General features: G+C 44.2%; 1 protein-coding gene across 5 annotated transcripts in view; it reads left to right on the plus strand.

Moving 5' to 3' along the window:
- LOC148511388 (uncharacterized) overlaps nucleotides 1-22,261 on the plus strand; it is an 85,959-nt gene that overhangs the window by 7,609 nt on the left and 56,089 nt on the right. For all 5 annotated transcript variants that reach the window (XM_088442315.1, XM_088442314.1, XM_088442317.1 and 2 more), the window contains exons 3-4: nucleotides 15,628-15,651; nucleotides 20,322-20,387. In XM_088442315.1, coding sequence (XP_088298441.1) covers nucleotides 15,628-15,651; nucleotides 20,322-20,387 — 90 coding nt within the window. The remainder of the gene's footprint in view (nucleotides 1-15,627; nucleotides 15,652-20,321; nucleotides 20,388-22,261) is intronic.

The raw sequence follows: 22,261 nt of genomic DNA on the forward strand, positions 1-22,261 counted from the left end.
CCCTTAAGAAGTCACTTCCTAAATCCCGGATGCTGAGGGCGGCACGCATTACTAGCGACCCCAATGCATTAGAACATACTTTAAATTCTATGACTGCTAAATTCCTACAAAGAGGTTATTCATCCTCTGATTTAAAGAAAATTAAAAAAGAAGTACATTGTATTCCACGAGAACAGCTTCTCTCACCAACAAAACGGACCTCATCTCAAGAACAGAAAATTCCCCTCATTACTGAATACAACCTAGCATGCCCAGTATTACCGAGGGCCGCTAAGGGCTTGTGGCCTATTGTAGCAGGTGATAAGGACTTGCCTATCTTTAGAAACAAGAAACTGATACCTGCGTATCGCAGAGGTAAGAATTTGAGAGACATCTTAGTAAAAACGAACATCTCTAGTCTCCCTTCCAGAACTTCTTTTTTAACACAAAAGAAAAAACCTGGCTGCTATAAATGCACATCATGTACCACTTGCAACTATATGGAGAGTGGCCATTATTTCAAACATCCACATACGGGCCATAATTTTCTTATTTGTCATGTGCTGTCTTGGACGTCTCAATTTATTATCTATATCATCATGTGCCCATGCGGTCTGTTTTATGTAGGCTAAACTACACACACGTTCCGAGAACGCATGGCCCTACACAGGTCGGCCATTACAGCGGCCCTTTCGGGCAAAGAGATGGAACAACCCGTTGCCAGGCATTTCAAACAAGCTAGACATCAGCTATCCTGTCTGAGGTACAAGATTATCGATCACATCCCAATGGATATCCGCGGTGGTGACCGTGTGATACGTCTAAGCCAATTAGAAGCAAGATGGATATATCGATTGGACACCATTGCCCCGTGGGGCTTAAATGAGAAATTTTCTTGGAACATTTTTTTGTAAAAAAAAAATTTCATCAGTATTAACTTTTTTTTTACCAAAATATTTTATTGGTAAACTGTATACATTAATAAAACATATATAATGCATCACAATTAAATGTATAAACAGATAAATTTTATATTTACCATAAAACACATATATATATATATATATATATATAAGTTGTCAGAAATAAATGGGTTGAGAGAACCGCACGCCTCACTAATAAACATTTGAAATCAACCATATTACCACCTTAGAAAGGTGAAATTCCTGTTGAAACAACTTCTAAGTTGTACCAAACAGTTAACCCCACCGCTTGGCATAATCAGTATTAACTTTAACCACTGTTTTGTCCATTATATCCTCTTACATCTTTTTCTTACTCTCTTCCTTCCTATATTTCGCCTTTTGTTCGTGCTTTTTCTTTTTTGTTGTGTTCTAGATTTATTTTTCCTGATACATTCTCTCCATTTTTCCTTCTTTCCTCCTTCTTTGCTTGGAGACTCTCTCCCCCTTTTTCTCCTTTTTTGTTTTCTTTCTTTTCTTTTTCGTTCTTTTCTTTCCCCCTTTTTTTTACTTCTATTCCTTTTATCGATTATCTTTTTATTTATCAACTTTTTTTCTTCTTCTTTCTCTTAACCTTTTTCTCCTTTTTTTTCACTTACACTTTATCTGTCCCTTTTTTCCCCTCCCTAGTGTGAGGTCTGTTTTTAACCAGCTTTATGCAGCTCACTTCACTTTTCTCTTTCTACTACACTCGTTTCATCTCTTATATGCTGTAATACAATAACCAGTGATTGTTGATATCCTCGAGTCTTGCTAGACCTTTTGTGTTTATTTCGTGCATTTGGCCATTATACAGATGTGTTATATTTATCTTTCTCCATTTTATTCATTATCATTTAATTCCTGTCTCTCTTTGTTTTAATTACTCTGTGACTAGTCTCACATACCATTGCACAGTAGCTTCCCTTACTATTCATAGGATGTGCACTGTTCTTTTTCTTTTGCTTTTAATATGCTACTCTAATATGTAAATTGGCTTCACCCTTCTTCTTTTCACAGCCACGCACAGTGGCTGTTTCACTACACATTACATTCCGAGTCTCTTCACTTCATTACACCTCGCGGCTGCCGGGTTCCCTGATGACGTCACCAGCCGAGCGTCGGTGTTGCTAGGTTACCCCCTTTGGAGTTCCCTGCTTCCGCCGGATGCCGGGCTGGATCTCGTGGCGGGGAAGCCCGCACTTGCCGCTCTATCCCTTCAGCACCTTTTCACACACACAGCCTTGTATTTAAGGTAAGCACTTGCCACTTTATGCTTGATACCTGTTGTACAGTCCTGACGAAAAGGTCTGCGGACCTTGAAACGTTGACATGCCTCTGTACTGAATTTCAATATGATATAAGTATACATTTCTTTTCTACTTTCAAAGGGAGTGCCTCCTCTGTTTTGTTCTTCCCCTGGGGGGGTCTCCACACCTCACATAGGAGAAACATTGTGACACACACACACACACACACACACACACACACACACACACACACACACACACACACACACACACACACACACACACACACACACACACACACACACACACACACACACACACACACACACACACAGTCAGGTGCATAAATATTGGGACATTGACAGAATTTTCAGATTTCTACTTCAGGGTCCATAGGGGGTCAGTTTTAGTTGGTGCCCGGCCGGAGTCGGGTCACCCTTGGCGCAGGGGGGCTGCTTAGCAGCCCCTAAGCTTAAAATTTATTTTAACAGTTTTATTTTGTTTTTATTCTTTTTTACTACTCTTCAGAGCGGCAGCATCAGACTGTCCAATGGATGTTTAAGCTGCCGCTCCTACACCCCGCCGGCGCTGCGACGCCAGTACAGATCTGGGGATCGCAGCGGGACCCCAGAGTCTGTACTAGCCGGGCTCTGGAGGAATCCCTGGGCTGCTGCCGGATCGACGGGGACAGGTAAGTCGCGTGGTCACCGCTTGCAGTGACCCGCGTGTACCTGGCCTTTTGGGTGAGTGTACTCAGCGCTATAGCCTTCCCAGACATTGAATCTGGGCAGTTGAATGTAGCGACATTGTACAGTATATTATATGTAATGCTAATGTATGTATATATTTTTCTGCATGGTATGTGACTTATGCTAGTGCTGACTGTCTGCTTTTTCTCTCACCTGTCAGTGTATATCTATCCCTTTTCTTTACAATCTGCCCTAATACAGGTGTACCTAGGGTGGTTCTGAGACCTCACATATATATACTTGTCAATATTTGTGAGGTTTGTCACATACTGTTGCGTGCTGCACGTTGCCATATTTTAGGTGGAACTGTGTGTTTCATATGCTGATAATGGGTCCCTGCAGCTACTCTTAGCGTCAGTCAGGACCGGTATGGCGCTGCTTATTATTTCCGCCAAGGTGGTTAGTCAGATATGTCTGAACAGGGGATAGAGCGCGATACTGCACCCATTTTTGCTATCCTGCAAGTCATGGACTGCAGGTGTTGGTGCGGAGGATTTGACTCAGAAATGGTTATGTATGCGGCGCCATCTGGTGCCGGGCCCCTTACATGACCCCCTTGGGCGGGTTGTTTCTCAGGATCCTCTCCTTTGCGGATCGCCGGGTGGGCCCTGTTGTCGTAACTCACTTGGGGCTACTTCACCATACTCCCCTTTGTCATCTCAGGGTATCTCGCAGTTTCTTGCACTTTACCCCTGTGACACAGACTATCGCTCCCTGCCGGGGTTTTTCACAGTACATGAATTCCCTCTGGTACCGCAACGGTCTGTCATTCCCCTTGCAGGGATTACCACAACAGCCATCCTGTGTGGATGTCGTTTTCTACGAAATACAAAATGGCGTGATATCCACTCTGTGGTTACTTCCCAGTTGGCTCTGCCGTGAACTGGATGATGTATTGGGCTCTTCCCACTCACAGGCGGGGAGCCGATTTTAAGTATTATTATTATCCCTGCTTTGAGGCTGGTAGCCTATTCTGGATAAAGAGAATGTCGATCCTGCACCTGTATCATACATTCCCCATTTCTGATCAGCGGGTGGATCTCTGGGCAGGAGTCTGGCTGTCGCCAGATACGTGGAGTCACAAAGGCCTCCTGTTTCCCATTCCCTGAGGGTCATCACAAGTAATAGAAATCACCTCCTGGGGTGGATTTGCATGTTAATTGTCTGTTACAGGCGTTAATACGCCTCCCATTCCGGCCTGGACAGATTTTACGGATCCGTAGGTGGTACCTTTGCCGGAAATCAATATACTCGCTTTCAGGGGCTGTTGCCCGTCCTGCCATGGCCATCACATGGTTGGTTAATACTATTACATACTGGGCTGATGCATTTGTAACGTTTTTCCCCTCCAACACGTCTGGGGTTCAAATGTCTTTTGCCGCTCACATGAAATATGCAGTTGTCATATGTGGGAATACCTACATTGGATGCCAGTCTTGTAACCTTCAGGGTTTCGGCTGCGACTGTATCCGCCGCAATACCCTATGGCTGCGCTCTGGGAAAGAAGAGGTGCAGACACCATCTATGGGGAAGATCTTGTTTGGTCCTGACCTTGACAAGATTGTGGCATCATTGGCAGTATCACTAATGGGAAGATACCGTCTTTAGCTACTCCCACTACAATCGGACTAAATCTGTTTAAACTGACCCTGAGGACCAAAAGACTAAAGGCCTGTTTTTTCCTAGGCTGACTGCCTCCACGGGGGCAACCATATCCAGTACCGAGCAGACCTGGACTTCCAGACGACCCTGCTTGTAAGCCTAAGGATAAACCTTCAGCCTGACGGGACAGGTCTACATCTGGGGAATTCCAGAGTGAGATACTGAACTTCTCAGTTCACCCAGTGCTGGTGTAAAGTCACCACGGATGCTTGGGTAGGAGTTGTAATCTCTCACGGGTACGGCCTCTCATTGCTCAGACGGCCTCCTCACAGGCGTTGTTACACGGGCCCTTCTTCAGACCCGATCAGTGCCTTACAAATCCAGAAAGCTATACAGTCTTTGCAGTAAGCAGAGCTATTTAGGCCAGCCTCACTATCTCAGCAAGGGACTGGTTGTTCTACTTTCTTTCTGGGGCAGTGGCCGACTGGTCCTCATTTGCCTATCCTCTGTCTTAAATCCCTGAATCTGATTCTAAGGGTGCCTGGACTCAGGAGGAGTCCACCATGCTTCATCATCCGATGTTTGGAACCTGGGGACTTTATGGTATCTCTGAATATTCAGGACATGTACCTACGGGTACATATAGAGCCCTCTCATCAGCATGGGCTCAGGTTTGCTGTGACACAGGAACACTTGCAATTTTCGGGCTGCGCCTTTTGGGACTGTCCTCAGCTCCATCGGGGTTTACCAGCTTTATGAATTTTCTGACAGTTCACCTGTTCAGTGTATCCGACTGCTCCAGCATCTGGACGGCCTCCTGCTCTTAGCAGGATCATCGAGGTACTTTACAGCCAGGTGAAGATAGCCATGGCTTCTTCAGGGCACAGATGTTTAATCAACAGGGAACAAGTCCTCCCTGCATCCCTCACAGAATCTGAGAATTCTTCTGGCGTAAGACAAGATCTTCACTCTTCAGCTAGGAGTGTGCGAATGTCTATGCAGTCAACATATGTCATTACACTCTGTGATGCACAGTCAAATATCCAGAGTGTCTTCTTTTGGAAGGGTGGAATGTGCTCAGTTCCATTCCAGGCCTTGCCATAATTGGCTCCTCTCCAGATGATCAAGTTTTTTCCATCAGATCGCTGTTCAAACGATGATGCTATCTCCGTTGGAGGGTCGGTCTCTGTCCAGGTAGCTATGATATGACCATCTCGTCCAGGATATTCTTTGCTACGGACATTGTCTGGTCCGCAGTCGTTTCGGGGCAGTTGGACATCTGTCGCTTCCGCACTGCCAATTAACTTTGGGCTGTATGGGGCCTTCACTCTGGCCTAACACATATGTCACGGTAAACCTGAAAAGGTTCAGTCCGAGAGCGTCACAACAGTGGCCTCCATCTAGGCAACACTGGTAGTTGGGTGGCAATGACAGGAATGTCACACATTCTGACATAGTCCGAGGGTCTCCTGGCCATCTCTGCAGTGTTCATCCCGGGAGCTCTCCATTGGGAAGCAGGCTTCCTCAGCTGTCACAACGTGCATCCCAGGGACAAGTCTCTTCTCCAAGGGAGGTTTCAATCCTGGTGAGCAGAGAGGGCCTCCCTGAGGTGATCCTTATGGCCTTCTGACTCTGTCACACACTTCCGGTGTTACAGTCCAGCACTAGGGGTACTGAAGCTACCTTCAGTGACTCTTTGTCAGTGAAGTGGTTCTTCCACTTTGTGTACCTGTGTCCTCCGGTCTCCCTGCTTCCTCGAAGCCTTTGGAAGTTTCCTTCGAGACGGAGGGGCTACGATCCTCCGGTGATTAGGATTTCCAGAAGTTCTGGTATTCTTTACAGCTGGCTTGGGTCTCGCCCTCTGCCTGGCCTTCCTGTCAGTGTGGATCTCTGCACTGTCAGTATGGTTTGAATGTGGAATTGCTCCACTCTCTGGTATCCGGTTCATCCTTCAGGGTGTTTTTTCTAGATTCTGCCTCCCTTTATCTCCCTTAGGGGCTCCTTGGGATTTAGTAGTGGTGCTTCGTGCCCTCCTGGGACCTTCATTTGAACCACTAGCTTTGATAGCCATTACATGGTCTATAGCTTAGGGTCTCTCTCTCTCTTATGGCGTTTGCATCCGCCAGGAGAGTGTCTCTTCCTAAGGTAGTTTTTAAGTTCCATATTTTTCTGGAACTTATGGTACTGACATTTCAGTCACTAGTTCTCTCGGCTGGTGTGGTCTCATTGACAATGGTCCGGCCTTTCCGGATTTATGTGATCCGTTCAAGTTCCTTCAGGAAATCAGACTCCTTATTTGTGGTCTTTGGATTTCGCAGGAAAGGATGGCGGCCAATAATTTGACATTGGCTAGATGACTTCGTATGACTATCTCAGGGGCCTACACATCGGATAGGCCTTTCTGTTTTTATTGATACTTATTCTACTTGGGCTGTGGTGACTCGGCTATTCTGCCTTGCATGGTGGCCACGTGGTCTTCTGTCCACCCCTTTTTAAGGTTCTATGCATTGGTTTCCTTTGACTCTCAGGATGCTTCTTTTGGGCGACGGATTCTCCTCTCAGCACAGGAGCGTCCCCACCCTTATAAGGACTGCTTTGGGACATCCCCAAGGTCAACCCTGTGGACCTCATATGGACCCTGAAGTAGAAAGCAAGAGATATGGTAAGAACTTTCCTTTTGTTATCTCTGTTTCTACGAAGTCCATAGGGTCCACAGGGCGCCCGTCCTGACCTACCTGGCTTCATATGGGCTGTGTTACTGGTCACCGGTTTCCCGTCTCCTTCTCTGTGAGTATGGTTATTGAGTGTTCCAGTCTTCTCTCTCTGTCCTCCACCGGCCTTTGGCTACTTACAAACTGAGGTGCCTCTGGCTTGGGGGTGGGGTTATAGGGAGAGTGGACCCGGTGCATCCTGGGAGCTAAAAGCTTTAAATGCGTGATGCCCGAATATGGTTCCCAACCTATACCCCAAGGTCAACCCTGTGGACCCTATGGACTTCGTAGAAACAGAGATAACAGGCAACAAAGTGTCGGACCATTGTGGCTGATTATATATATATATATATATAGACACACACACACAGTCAGGTGCATAAATATTGGGACATTGACAGAATTTTCATATTTGGCCTCTATTCACCACCACAATGGCTTTGAAGTGAAACAAACAAGATGTGCTTTAACTGCAGACTTTCAGAATTAATTTGAGGGTAATTACATCCAAATCAGGTGAACGTTGTAGGAATTACAACGGTTTCTATATGTGCCTCCCACTTTTTAAGGGGCCAAAAGTAATGGGACTATCAACTCAAAAGCTATTTCATGGACAGGTGTGGGCTATTCCCTCGTTATTTCATTATCAATTAAGCAGGTAAAAGGTCTGGAGTTGATTCTAGGTGTGACATTTGGAATCAGTTGCTGTCGACTCTCAATATTAGATCCAAAGAGCTGTCACTATCAGTGAAGCAAGCCATCATTAGGCTTAAAAATCAAAACAAACCCATCAGAGAAATAGCAAAAACATTAGGTGTGGCCAAATCAACTGTTTGGAACATTCTTAAAAAGAAATAAAGCACCGGAGAGCACAGCAACACCAAAAGACCCGGAAGACCACTGAAAACAACTGTGGTGGATGACAGAAGAATTATTTCCTTGGTGAAGAAAAACCCCTTCACAACAGTTGTCCAAATCAAGAGAGGTAGGTGTATATGTGTCAAAGTCAACAATCAAGAGAATACTTCACAAGAGTGAATATAGAGGGTTCACCACAAGATGTAAACCATTGGTGAGCCTCAAAAACAGGAAGACCAGATTAGAGTTTGCCAAACAACATCTAAAAAAGCCATTACAGTTCTGGAACAACATCCTATGGACAGATGAGACAAAGATCAACTTGTACCAGAGTGATGGGAAGAGAAGAGTATGGAGAAGGAAAGGAACTGCTCATGATCCAAAACATACCACCTCATCAGTGAAGCATGGTGGTGGTAGTGTCACGGCGTGGGCGTGTATGCCTGCCAATGGAACTGGTTCCCTTATATTTATTGATGATGTGACTGCTGACAAAAGCAGCAGAATGAATTCTGAAGTGTTTTGGGCAATATTATATGCTCATATTCAGTCAAATGCTTCAGAACTCATTGGATGGCGCTTCACAGTCCAGATGGACAATGACCCGAAGCATACTGCAAAAGCAACCAAAGAGGTTTTTAAGGCTAAAAAGTGGAATGTTATGCAATGGCCAAGTCAATCCCCTGACCTGAATCTGATTTGAGCATGCATTTCACTTGATGAAGACAAAACTGAAGGGAAAATGCCCCAAGAACAAGCAGGAACTGAAGACATTTGCAGTAGAGGCCTGGCAGAGCATCACCAGGGATGAACCCAGCGTCTGGTGATGTCTATGCGTTCCAGACTTCAGGCTGTAATTGCCTGCAAAGGATATGCAACAAAGTATTAAAAAGTGAAAGTTAGATTAAGGATTGTTTAGTTTGTCCCATGGCTTTTGGCCCCTTAAAAAGTGGGAGGCACATATAGAAACCATTGTAATTCCTACACTGTTCACCTGATTTGGATGTAATTACCCTCAAATTAAATCTGAAAGTCTGCAGTTAAAGCACATCTTGTTTGTTTCATTTCAAAGCCATTGTGGTGGTGAATAGAGGCCAAAATATGCAAATTCTGTCAATGTCCCAATATTTATGCACCTGACTGTGTATATGTATATGATGCCACAGCCAGGGGAGCCCTATCACCGGGCCCCCCAGCCGCAGCATCGCCCCTGACCGCTAGTCAGCCCAGGCCGGGGATCCCTGGGGAGTTGGGGACCCCCCCAATAAAGGAGTCCCCCCTCCTCAGGGCAGCCCAGGCTGATAGCCCAGGGCTATCCCCAGCACCCCTGGGTGGTGGGTGCTGGGTTGATTGTGTAAAGTGTGATGCATTTGAAAATAGAAATATTGGCATTTGCTGTGCAACTACAGTTCCCAGCAAGCCTCCCCTGCATGCTGGTACTTGGAGAACCGCAAGAATCAGTATGCGGGGCATTACTGGCGTGCTGGTAGCTGTAGTTCCACAACAAAAGCAATATTAAAAAAACACAACACACACACCATAGAAAAGTATAATTTATTAAAACATACATGCACACACATGTACTCACACATGCACACACTATCTCACATACTCCCCTAGTATCCCTGAAGCCAATCTGTCCTCTTCTCCCGTAGGTAATCCAATGGTGTACCTGTAATAAAAAGTCATACTCACCTCCTCCTATGCGTGGAGGGACAGTAGCGGGCTGTGGCAGTGCGGACGGCGATGGTGCAGGCGCTAGGACCCGGGGGAGGTAGCAGCACACAGAATGCAGGCTCGGATCTGGTAGATCCATGATGCCTGTTTCTGTGTCCCCCGTATTAAGCACAACCAGCACCAGCCTTTTCAGAACCTGTCCTGGTTGCCAAAATACGGGGGACAAATGACGTAGGGGTCTCCCGTATTTAGCGCTACCAGCACAGGGCTCTGAGCCGGTCCTGGTTCTAGAAATACAGGGGGAAACAATGCATAAGGCTCCCCCCGTATTTCCCAGAACCAGCACCGGACTCCGTCTAGCGGGGGGGGTGATGCCACAGCCAGGGGAGTCCTTTCACCGGGCCCACCAGCCACAGCATCACCCCTAGTTAGCCCAGGCCGGTGATCCCTGTGGAGTTGGGACCCCACCAATAAAGGGGTCCCCCTCCTCAGGGCACTCCAGGCTGATGGCCCGGGGCTATCTCCAGGGGTGCCAGGTTGATTATGTAAAGTGTGGTGCATTTGAAAATAGAAATATTGGCTTTTGCTGTGGAACTACAGTTCCCAGCAAGCCTCCCCTGCATGCTGGTACTTGGAGAACCACAAGTATAAGCATGCGGGGCATTACGGGCTTGCTATTACTTTTAGTTCCACAGCAAAAGCAATATTAAAAAAAACACACAACACACCGTAGAAAAATATAAATTTATTAAAACATACATGCGCACAGACACGTACTCCCACATGCACACACTATCTCAAATACTCGCCTAGTATCCCTGAAGCCAATCTGTCCTCTTGTCCAGTAGATTATACAGTGGATTACCTGTAAAAAAAAAATTCATACTCACCTCCTCCTATGCGTGGATCAGGTCCTCTGCACACAATCCAGGGTCTTGGCAAAATAAAAAAACGAGATACCCGGACCCACGAACTTTAGTAGTGTAGCTCCGCCCGGGATTTCAGTACAGATATCCCGGTGCGGAGCGCTCATTGGCTGAGAGAGGCGAGCCTTCCGCCTCTTAGCCAATGAGCGGTTCTCACCATTGAATTCAATGGTGAGAACTGAGCGTGCCCTTTTCAAAAATGGCGCGTCTGTGAAATACAAAAATGGCCGACTCGAGCCAATCACGGCTCGCGACGTCATCGCCCCGCCCCCTCGGCTGGCTTAAATACAGCAAGGAGCGCGAGCCCCGTCCATTCAGTCAACGGCCGGGGAGCTGGAGAGACCAGCTGAAGCATGAAGATGCCGGGAAGCCCTGGATGGGCGCACAAAAGAGCTTAATGGCCGCCCCATCCAGGTGAAGACGCAGCAGAAGCCCTGGATGGGCGACGGCCGTGCAAAAGAGCTTAATGGCCGTCGCCCTCCAGGTGAAGGTCCCGGTAAATAAAAGATTTAAAAGACTGTCTGTTTTATTTGAATATTTCTTTTGCAGTGGTACTATAGGTACCAGCAAGCCCATAGTGCCCCGCCTGCTGGTATTTGTGGTTCTCCAAGTACCAGTATGCGGGGGATGCCTGCAGGGTCCTGTAGTACTACTGCAAAAGACAATAAATATAAATATATACACAACACACATCAACCCAGCACCCACCGCCCACAGGTGCTGGGGATAGCCCCGGGCTAACAGCCTGGGCCTGGGGTGCCCTGAGGAAGGGTACCCCTTTATTGAAGGGGAGGGTCCCCAACTCCCCAGGGATCCGTGGCTGTGGCTTCACTCGGGTGATGCTGCGGTTGGGTGGCCCGGTGAAAGGGCTCCCCTGGCTGTGGCTTTACTCCCCTGCTATAAGGAGTCCGGTGCTGGTTCTGGGAAATACAGGGGGGCCTTATGCATTTTTTTCCCCCTGTGCTGGTTGCGCTAAATATGGTGGACCACTATGTCATTTGTCCCCTATATTTTGGCAACCAGGACAGGTTCTGAAAAGCCTGGTGCTGGTTGTGCTTAATATGGGGGACCCCTACGTCTTTTTGTCCCCTGTATGTAGCACAACCAGTACTGGGGCTCCAAAGCTCGGTGCTTGTTGTCGTTTTTTTTTTTAACAGATGTGTAGATGGATCTCACTGCTGCATTCGTGCATCTGTGACTTATTGATTTGATTTTCTCAGGTCCATACGCACAACCAATGAGCCCTCTGTCGCCCACTGATGCCCCCTTTGCACTGCACCACTGCTCTGCACCACTGCTGCTGCCGCTACCCCACACACCTACAGCTGTCTCGCACTCTGCACCTCCCAAACCAACCTCCTGTGTGCTGTCCCCTCTTTCACCAGCGTTAGTGTACCATTTTGTTGCCCTTCTCCCTTACAGGTGGCCAGGTTTGCTCATCCAAACCCTGATAGTTAATTAATTTTATAAAAGCTATGAAATTTCATAGACAAAAAACCTTACAGTTTCATATGTCCCATTAAGGCTACTTAGACATGATCTGAAAATTCACAAAACATATTGATTTTCTGCCACTCAAACTTCAAAAAGCAATGAAATTACGATAATTAAGGCTGACGTCTTAATGGACGTGTTCCTTGCGCAATACAGATATGGTATGCCATCACACCCTGTGGTTAACTGCTGATTCAGCCCTCACAGAATGAGATTGCTGTCACTCACAAAATGGTGGAGTTGCTAATCCACAGAATTGTGTGCTCATTGGAATACATGAATATATGGTGAGTCCTCTTAATCCTCTTGAATGCTAAGATACACATACACCTCTATCTACCTAGTTTGAGGCTGAACAAACACATTGATTTAGTTAAACTATTTTTCTAGGGGTGTTTAATGGATGATTAGACACATAGTATGTGATGATCCCTTTTTCTCCTTTTCTTTTTAGAATATAAGATTATTTGCGTATACCAGTGTTTCCCAACCAGGGTCCTCAAGGCACATCAACAGTCCACGTTTTATGCTGGGCATACACGGCCAGATAAAATGCCTGTCAGACCGACAGACATTATATCTGGCCGGCTGCCAGCCGCAGATGTCGCCGGCATACACTGTAAGATTTCTCTCACAGTGTATTCGGCAGACATCTGCGCTCCGCCCCCAGGGGAGAAGACATTTCCCTGTTCCTTCCGTAGGAAGGAACACAGGAAATCTCTGTCGGCCGCGGCTGGGCATACACTGCCCGTTGCGGCCGACAGTTTAACGGGAAATATTGCATCGGACGAGCATGCTGGACAATCCGGCATGCCCGACCGAGCAATATTTAACCCTCGGTCGCTCCCCCACGTGCTACAATTATCGGGGCGATCCGCCGATATCAGGCGGATCGCCCCGATAATTGTAGCGTGTATGGCCAGCATAAGTGATATCCATGGCTGAGCACAGATTGTTAAATCAAAATAATAATAGGTATTACTTAAGGCACCTGTGCTCAAGTATGGCTATCCTTAAAACCTGGACTGTTACTGTGCCTTGAGGACCGTGGTTGGGAATCCCTGGCGTATACCATCACTGCCACTCACATTGATATAGTAGTGATCCACGATTTAAGCTATCACAATTCAGTAATATAACAATTTATATTTATCTAATCAATCCTTGTGATTAGTACAGTGCAGAGTGTAATATTCAGACAAATCTTTATTTGAAGAATCTGCTATTTTACTTCAGGCACTTCCATGAATGGAATTAAACTACAGTGATTATTACAACACCATTGCCATCTAGTGGTGTACACATAAACATACTGACTTGCTTGTGGTGATTCAACTTGCTACAATGTTTACCCATAGAGGAACAGTTATTAAACAGATACTATTGTAGCAGTTGGAACTGCAACAAGCTTTCTCATTGATTTAATACCTAGTGGTGTACACATTAATCCTATTAGAACTTATCATAGTTTTATAGGATTCATTCGAGGCTAATCAAGAGGGTGTATGTGGAATGACCAACTTATATATTCATTGATACATTTATTTATATAGAGACACTAGACACAAGCAATTTTATTTTATTTATTATTAATTCACAACTTTATTGTTATCAGCATATTGCACTTCATGAAAGTTTTGATATTTTAAATACCTCTAATAAAAGTTTTATATTTTATAATAATCTAAAAGTACGCCACCGAAGAGGACATTCTCTCCTTTTTCTCTACTTTCCAATAGTGATTCCATATTGTCCTTGGCAGCACCCTGTACTTTTTGCATTAATAAATACAATTGGTTAATTCTTTAATTTGGGGTTTATATAAGAATCAGAACAAAGTATACCAACTGGTGCAGAAGTTTCCCCAGATTCCCCTTTTCCCTAACTAATTTGATGCTGCCACCACCATGCTTCACTGTAGGGATGGTATTGGCCTGGTGATGAGCGGTGTCTGGTTTCCTCCAAACGCCTGGCATTCACGCCAAAGAGTTAAATCTTTGTCTTATTAGACCAGAGAATTTTGTTTCTCATGGTCTGAGAGTCCTTCAGGTGCATTTTTGCAAACTCCAGGCGGGCTGCCATGTGCTTTTTACTAAGGAGTGGCTTCCGTCTGGCCACTCTACCATACAGGCCTGATTGGTGGATTGCTGCAGAGATAGTTGTCCTTCTAGAAGGTTCTCCTCTCTCCACAGAAAAATGCTGTAGCTCTGACAGAGTGACCATCGGGTTCTTGGTCACCTCCCTGACTAGGGCCCTTCTTCCCCGACCACTCAGTTTAGATGGCCGGCCAACTCTAGGAAGAGTCCTGGTGGTTCCGAACTTTTTCCATTTACGGATGATAAAGGCCACTGTGCTCATTTGGACCTTCAAAACAGCAGATGTTTTTCTGTAGCCTTCCCCAGATTTGTGCCTCGAGATAATCCTGTCTCGATGGTCTACAGACAATTCCTTGGACTTCATGCTTGGTTTGTGCTCTGACATGCATTGTAAAGGGTGGGACCTGATATAGACAGGTGTATGCCTTTCAAAATCATGTCCAATCAACTGAATTTACCACAGGTGGACTCCAATTAAGCTGCAGGAATATCTCAAGGATGATCAGTGGAAACAGAATGCACCTGAGCTCAATTTTGAGCTTCATGGCAAAGGCTGTGAATACTTATGTATATGTGATTTCTTAGTTTTTTTTGTTTAATTAAATTTGCAAAAATGTCAAAAACTTTTTACACGTTGTCATTATGGGGTATTGTGTGTAGAATTTTGAGGACAAAAATGAATTTATTCCATTTTAGAATAAGGCTGTAACATAACAAAATGTGAAGCGCTGTGAAGACTTTCCAGATGCACTGTATATGACTGACTGACAGGATTTTTCCTGAAGAGAGATCATTACCTTGCATTTCAGGGCTTACAGACAGCTCTTTGATTCATTCTACTGTCCAGTTTTTTATTTTCTCATGTAAGCATAAAAAATCTACTCATATATACAGTATATTTTGCCAACATTAAAAATTTTATTTTATGTTTCTGGTTTATTGCGCATTGTAGAAGTTAGTGAAACACCGCAAAAATTTAAGTCTGAGCATGCAGTGTAAAATTAGTTTACCTTCGGTGACCTAGGTGGGATGGGGAGTGCACACACTTTTACGCACATGTCCTCGCTGTAATAGCGCTCACTGCACTAAACCGCCATAACCATGCAAACTGACAGCGTTGCAACTTCAGTATCATGAAACGGCAACTTATGTGCAGTATTTGTTTAAAAGTTACAGGAGTTTAAATCTTGCCTAAACCTTAGTTTCCTGTTTAAGCCATATTTTCCATTGTGTATTGAATAGTAAGAAATTGCTTTTTGTCAAAAAAATAAATGAAATAATGTTTTGAAAAAAAATTTCTGTCGCTATGGGCATTAACGTGATTCTTTTTTATGTGTTTTTTAGGGAAAATCACGCTATAGGTGTAAAGTAAGTGATTCTTTATATAATTAAGTCACTATTCTAAAGAGTTCACTTCTCTCTCATTTAAAAAGAGTACAGATCTATCACTTAACTGTATATTTTTTTCAACATTCTCAAACTGTCTCACTGTGTTCACATATGTCCCACACCCATGGTGTTTTGTTCTCTTCTTGTAAAAAGATTACCTCATAATAATGAGTCGTTACAGCTTGAATAGGGGACAGACCCAGGTTCCTGAATATACAGTTGGGACCAGTGGTAGATTTTACCTAGGGGCTCCCTAACTGCAGTATAAATTTGCCACCATGGTCAGTGAGCTCCGACTGCACATACACTCACCGCCTCCCCCCCCCCCCCCCCTGCTCTAGTCCTGCGCTTTTCACCCCCTGTTTGTAAGCATCATCACTGAGTCCTCCCCTCGGTGAGGACAGGCACAGCAGGGAGCAGGTGTCCCTGTTTAGACCAGCCCTTCAAGGAGGTTGTTAGCTATGTGGTGGCTCTGCCTGCTAATCTTACACAGGACTGACAGTCCAGGGTGCAATTAGCAGTAATGAAGCCCACACTGTGCTAAATCGCTGCCCATAACAAAGATTCTAAGAGCTGCAGACTGTGCAGACCTAGAAACTGCTTCACTACAGCTGACTCAGTGATTCAGCCAAAGGCTTTGTGCGCATGCACATGTTTTTCCCCTTCCCAGCTAGTTTTGTGTGCATGCGCAATAGATTATTATGGAGTCTGGGTCAGCACTGACCTGATCTGCAGCCAGGGAAGCCCCCCCTGACTGAAAATGGTAGAAATCGCCACTGGTTGGGACCATATATGTTTGGACACTGACTGAATTTTTGTCTATATTAGCTGTTTACCAAATATTCAAGTTAAGGTTATATAATATGGTTTTAAAGTGCAGACTATCAGCATTAATTTGAGGGTATTCACATCTAAATTGGTGGAAGGGTTTAGGAATTACAGCTGTTTAATATGTAGCCCTCTCTTTTCCAAGAGACCAAAAGTAATTGGCCAATTGACTCAAAAATTGTTTCATGGACAGGTGTAGGTTGTTCCTTCATTATTTCATTATCAGATAAGTAGCTAAAAGGTCTGGAGTTGATTCCAAGTATGGCATTCGCATTTGGTAACTGTGAACCGACAACATACGGTAAAAGTAGCCCAGAATACAAATGATAACAGGCCATCCTTAGGCTGCAAAATAAAATCCAGCAGAGAGATAGTGGGAACCTTAGAAGTGGCCAAACACTAGTGAGCTCGGCGACGCAAAAAGGCCTAGATGTCCACGGAAGACAACAATGGTGGATGATCGCAACATCTTTTCCATGATAAAGAGAAAACCCTTCACATCATCCTGCCAAGTGAAGAACACTCCACAATAGCTAGGCAGGTCATTGTCATTCATAAGCCTTATGAATAGAAAGGCCAGATTAGATGTTTTTTATCAAAGTCTAGAGAGGCTTGGAATGGCTCGTGATCCAAGGCATCCCACATCATCTGTAAAACACTATGGAAGACAGAGTGATGGCATGGGCATGCAATGCTTCCAATGGCACTGGGTCACTAGTTTATATTGATAATGTGACAGTAGCAGCCGGATAAATTCTGATGTGTATAGGGATAAACTGTCTGCTGAGATTCAGCAAAGTAGATTGGGTTGCTCTTCACAGTACAGATGGATGAGTCAATCACCTGGTCTTAACCCGATGGAGCATGCATTTCAATTGCTGAAGGCAAAACTAAAGTCAGAAAGACCCATGAACAAACACCAACTGAAGACAGCTGCAGGAAAGGCCCATGAAAATAGGGGGCTGTGTATAAAAAGTGGATGCAATTCTCCTAACCTTTTCATACAATATTTTTGAATTAAAGGTGAAAGTCTGCACTCCAATTACATATCTATTGTTTTATGTCAAATCCATTGTGTTGGTGTACAGAGCCAAAATTATGAATATTGTGTCTGTGTCCAAAAAAAATAAAATATATATAATATTGAGTAATTAGTTTGGCTATGGGAAGTTACCTGTTGGGTTTGCTTATTATGTTGAATATATCACAGCAGTATTCCTATAAAGCCCACTATTGTGTAGTATGGATTTTATGGGTTGAAGCCCAGCCCACAGTAAGTTGTTTCTTATCTAACTGCAAGTAAGTGACCATGATAGTATGTCACAGAGAACTATTGTTTAGAGTTTGTTTGCTCCATTATCTCACACATTGCAGACACTTAAGGTGCGTACACATTAGACGATATTTTACACGATTTGCCCGATTTCGACGCATCGGAACATCAAATCGTGTAAAATATGTCCAAATTGTGAGTGTCCACTCACGATCACGATGCACGTACCCACTGGTCGTACATCGCATATTCAGATCTTGCCTACAGCAGGCAAGATTTGACAACTCCATACATGATTTTGTGCAATAGATTTTGTGCACGATAGATTTTAAGTCAGATTGGACACTTTTTAGCACCATATCGTGTCCTGGAGTGCCGGGGAGAGTACAAGGGAAATCGCTCATGATATTGCATCGTGAGCACATCGTCTACTGTGTACGCACATTTATAGCCCTCATCACGCTGGTAATATTATCACTGTGTAATCCCAGGAGATAGCAGCTGGATTTGACATTGTACAATTTCTCATGTCTAGATCAAGCATTTTACTAGACTTGAATTTTGCTGCCTGTGGCATCTACTTTACTTTATAGCCAAGTTAATACTTAATGATTGAGTAAAATAGTAATTATACCATAATTGCTTCCTTCTCCCTTAATGGTGAATGGAAGCACACAGGTTAAACATACTAAAATAACTTAAGGATATAAAATAAAACAAAACATTTCTATAATGTTCGATAGGTTTATATATAAGAGCATACGTCAGCACAATTATTTCAAAAATAACTTTTTGGATGTGTACAGATGCTTTAAAAGTCCAGGGAGTCCTGCCTGGTGCCCTATGTGGTGATGCATTTGAAAAGGATTATTTTTCTGGGAGGCAAAAGTGTATTATAAGGAGAAGTACCGACCATCTTGACACACACACATTTTTTTCAACTTCAGTAATTTTATTTTGCAGCCTAAGGATGGCCTGTTTCATTTGTATTCTGGGCTACTTTTACCGCATGTTGTCGGTTCACAGCTACCAGATGCGAATGCCATACTTGGAATCAACTCCAGACCTTTTAGCTACTTATCTGATAATGAAATAATGAAGGAACAACCTACACCTGTCCATGAAACAACTTTTGAGTCAATTGTCCAATTACTTTTGGTCTCTTGGAAAAGAGAGGGCTACATATTAAACAGCTGTAATTCCTAAACCCTTCCACCAATTTAGATGTGAATACCCTCAAATTAATGCTGATAGTCTGCACTTTCAACTTCAGTAGTCCATGATGTTGAGACTGCTAAGGTCTGTCCTGCACTTAAGCAAAAGCTTATATGTTTCAATGGAATCAGTATGAAATGCCGCATGGCCAACAAAAGCAGAGTTCCCGGCTGCGGAAGCCCTACAGCGCTGGAAAATCCCGATTGTCGCTAAGGTAAGTAATGTAGTTAAAATAGTATAATCTAACCTAACCCCCTAACCCTCCTTAGGGGTGCCTAACCATAACCCCCTCCCCCCCTTCCCCGCTGCCTTACCGTGTCCCCCCCAGGGGGTGTCTAACCCTCCCTCCCCCTAACCTAACCCTCCCGGGGGGTGCCTAACCCTAAGTCCCCCCCCGGGTGCCCTAACCCTCCCTCCCCCGCGGCTGTCCGTTCGCGGCGCCCGGCATCTTTTCGATCGGGAATATAGACGCCGGTCATTTATCCCACGCCGGGATAAAGTAGTCGGGAAGCCGGCTGTTGGGATTCCGGCAGCCGGCTTCCAGATTATATACCGTTTCAATAGCTCTGCACTGCTGACTGGCATATTAGCTATTACTCAATCATCATTAAAAGTAATCAAACCTGTTCCATCGTTCTCTCTTATGCCACCCTAGTTTGCTGTTTTTATAAAAATGGCATATGTCACCCTTTTTTATGATGCCACCTTTGATAAAAATATTAGTTCCATACTGTGCTCTAAACAAAGAGCACTATATTCTTCTGCTGACTTCTGGTGAAACGTGAGAGTAACCCGCTAATATGCAAGATAAGGATATTCAAAGTCTGAGGAGTTTTGAAAACACATGCAGCATTACCACCTGATTATTAAATGGTAGGAGTTCCTGCCCATCTTTGTAGCTCCATATAGTCGCACCTCTGTTCCTGTAATAGCCAACCAGCAAAATTTCTAAATTCACCACTTCAGAATGGCTCCAGTGTAATGTCTGACTGAGGTAATTTTATGTAGGTACAGAAGAATAAATCTGAGTTTGTTACATAAAACCGTTTGAAGTACACTATAACTCTGGCATGGATGAGGTACAATATGTACTGACATTGCCACCCAGTGAATATATTACCGCAAATTCCTCCTAGTTTCAGGTACAAGATGCCATGGGATGGACCTGCCCTTGTTTGCTGAATGGCTGTCTATATTACTGAGGAATTGATGTACAATTTGCAACAGCAAATAGATGAATAAAATGTGTGCAGTTCATTGTATGAGTTGGGTATTATTATACAAATTAGTTTATATTTTTTATGTAAACTAATGTGTTTTTCCCCTCCTGTAGGAATGTGATATTTCATGTACATCATCCCAACAATTAGATCAGCATCTTAAGGGAATAAAGCACCACGTAAGTCACATACATATTTCAATAACATTTAGCTGTAAGGAGACCCAGCGTAGCTAACCAGTGTGCAGTTCCCCTAACAGTGGCTAGCTTGTACCAAGTAACAAGGAAGAAATCTGCCAGAATTCCACTGTATAAGAATTCTGACAGATTTGCTCTTGGGGTACAACAAAACATACATTTAGGTCTATGTATTGACACAATTGTGTCTATGCAGCAGATCTGTTAGACCCCACAGCAACAAATGTAAATCTGTCTAACTCATAGAAGTCCTGAAAATGTGGGCTTACCCTTTAATAACTAAACCAAAATTGGATAATGATCATTGGCAACTGTTAAGCATTCTCCATGACACGGTGGCTGGTTGCAAGAGTTGTGTAGATATGAGAAAAGCCTCCTTCTAGACGCAGGGCGCCGGTTCCCTGTGTGAGACAACGGCTGCCGCCTAGTTGGAAAGGGGCAGCTGCTGCTTCAGTCGCTCCAGCGGAGGGTGTGCACAAATACCTCACCGCTCCTGGGGTCCGTCCGGCGACTCGGCGAGTAGAGGGGGCATGGCCAACGCGTTTCACCCGCTAGAGATTGTGCGGGCTTCGTCAGGGCTGACTAAGGGCTGCCCCTTTCCAACTAGGCGGCAGCCGTTGTCTCACACAGGGAACCGGCGCCCTGCGTCTAGAAGGAGGCTTTTCTCACATCTATACAACTCTTGCAACCAGCCACCGGGCTGCCACTCAGGATGAGGTAGGGGGTGCATGCACTCACCAAACATAAATTTATCTACTAGACCCTACCCAACGTCCTCTATACCATCGTTATTAACCTGCAGATTGCTGAACTGTATTTCCGATGATTCTGTGACATCACAACAATGGACAGTAAATCTACACCTCCATCACACAAATTCCATCAGCATTGGTATTATTATAGATAGGACTGTTCCAACAGTCCCACTTTACCTGTATTACAATTTCCATTGGACGGTATACTGTTTTTCTTTCACCATACCGTCAGACATTTGTGATTGCGAATTTTTATTGTGTGTTTTAAATTGTGCAACATATTTTCCCATGTACACATTGTGCATTTGTAATTGTGTATTTTGAATTGTGTAACATATTCTCATCTATACTTATTTCAGACCTTGTCATTTTATTATCATTTTACTATTTTAACTACATTAAATTCTATCCCATTATGCTGACTCATTAGTCCAATATCTTTAGATCTAGTTACAATACGCAATAACAAGCTGTTACATTGCGCTACCTACTAGACATACCTTTGTACTATCAGATCCCTTTCTTGGTGATATTGGGGAAACCACCAGTGTCTAGAGCTGCAATAGTAATTCACCCCCACACTCCCAGTTTTAAGGAGTGCACTTACACCACTTCATTCTCCATGACACACCCGAATCTTTTTGGAAAATCTTTGTCTTCATTCACGTACATTTTCATTTTACCTTCCCCTCATCTTGGCAGCATTGATGACCGCACAAGAGGACGTTAACACACCCATATCTCACTGCATTCACACTGACTTAAATTAATTACCTTAGATCTGTTTATAATGATGTCACTAGAAAGATGCCTGCTTTATGAATTTATGAAAATCAATGTGTTTTCTCTTTCTTCCAATCTGGGAGACATTGCTCACCATGGGTTGCTTAAGGGGTCCAAAGGAGCTGGTGCTTAAATGTAACTATCTCTTTAAGACACAAGCTCCTCCTCTCGGCATCCCCTGGTTTCCAGTGTTCTTCAAGTACCCATGTGAGCTGGACTTCTCTGTAGGGGCTGTGGTACAGCCCTGTATTCATTTTTTTTAATTTGTAATATTATGTTTATTTTATTTTTTTTTATTTGGGAAATGTGTGCTGCGAC

Source organism: Taudactylus pleione, unplaced genomic scaffold (assembly GCF_031769625.1).
Source record: "Taudactylus pleione unplaced genomic scaffold, aTauple2 ptg000309l, whole genome shotgun sequence".
Lineage (NCBI taxonomy): Eukaryota > Metazoa > Chordata > Amphibia > Anura > Myobatrachidae > Taudactylus > Taudactylus pleione.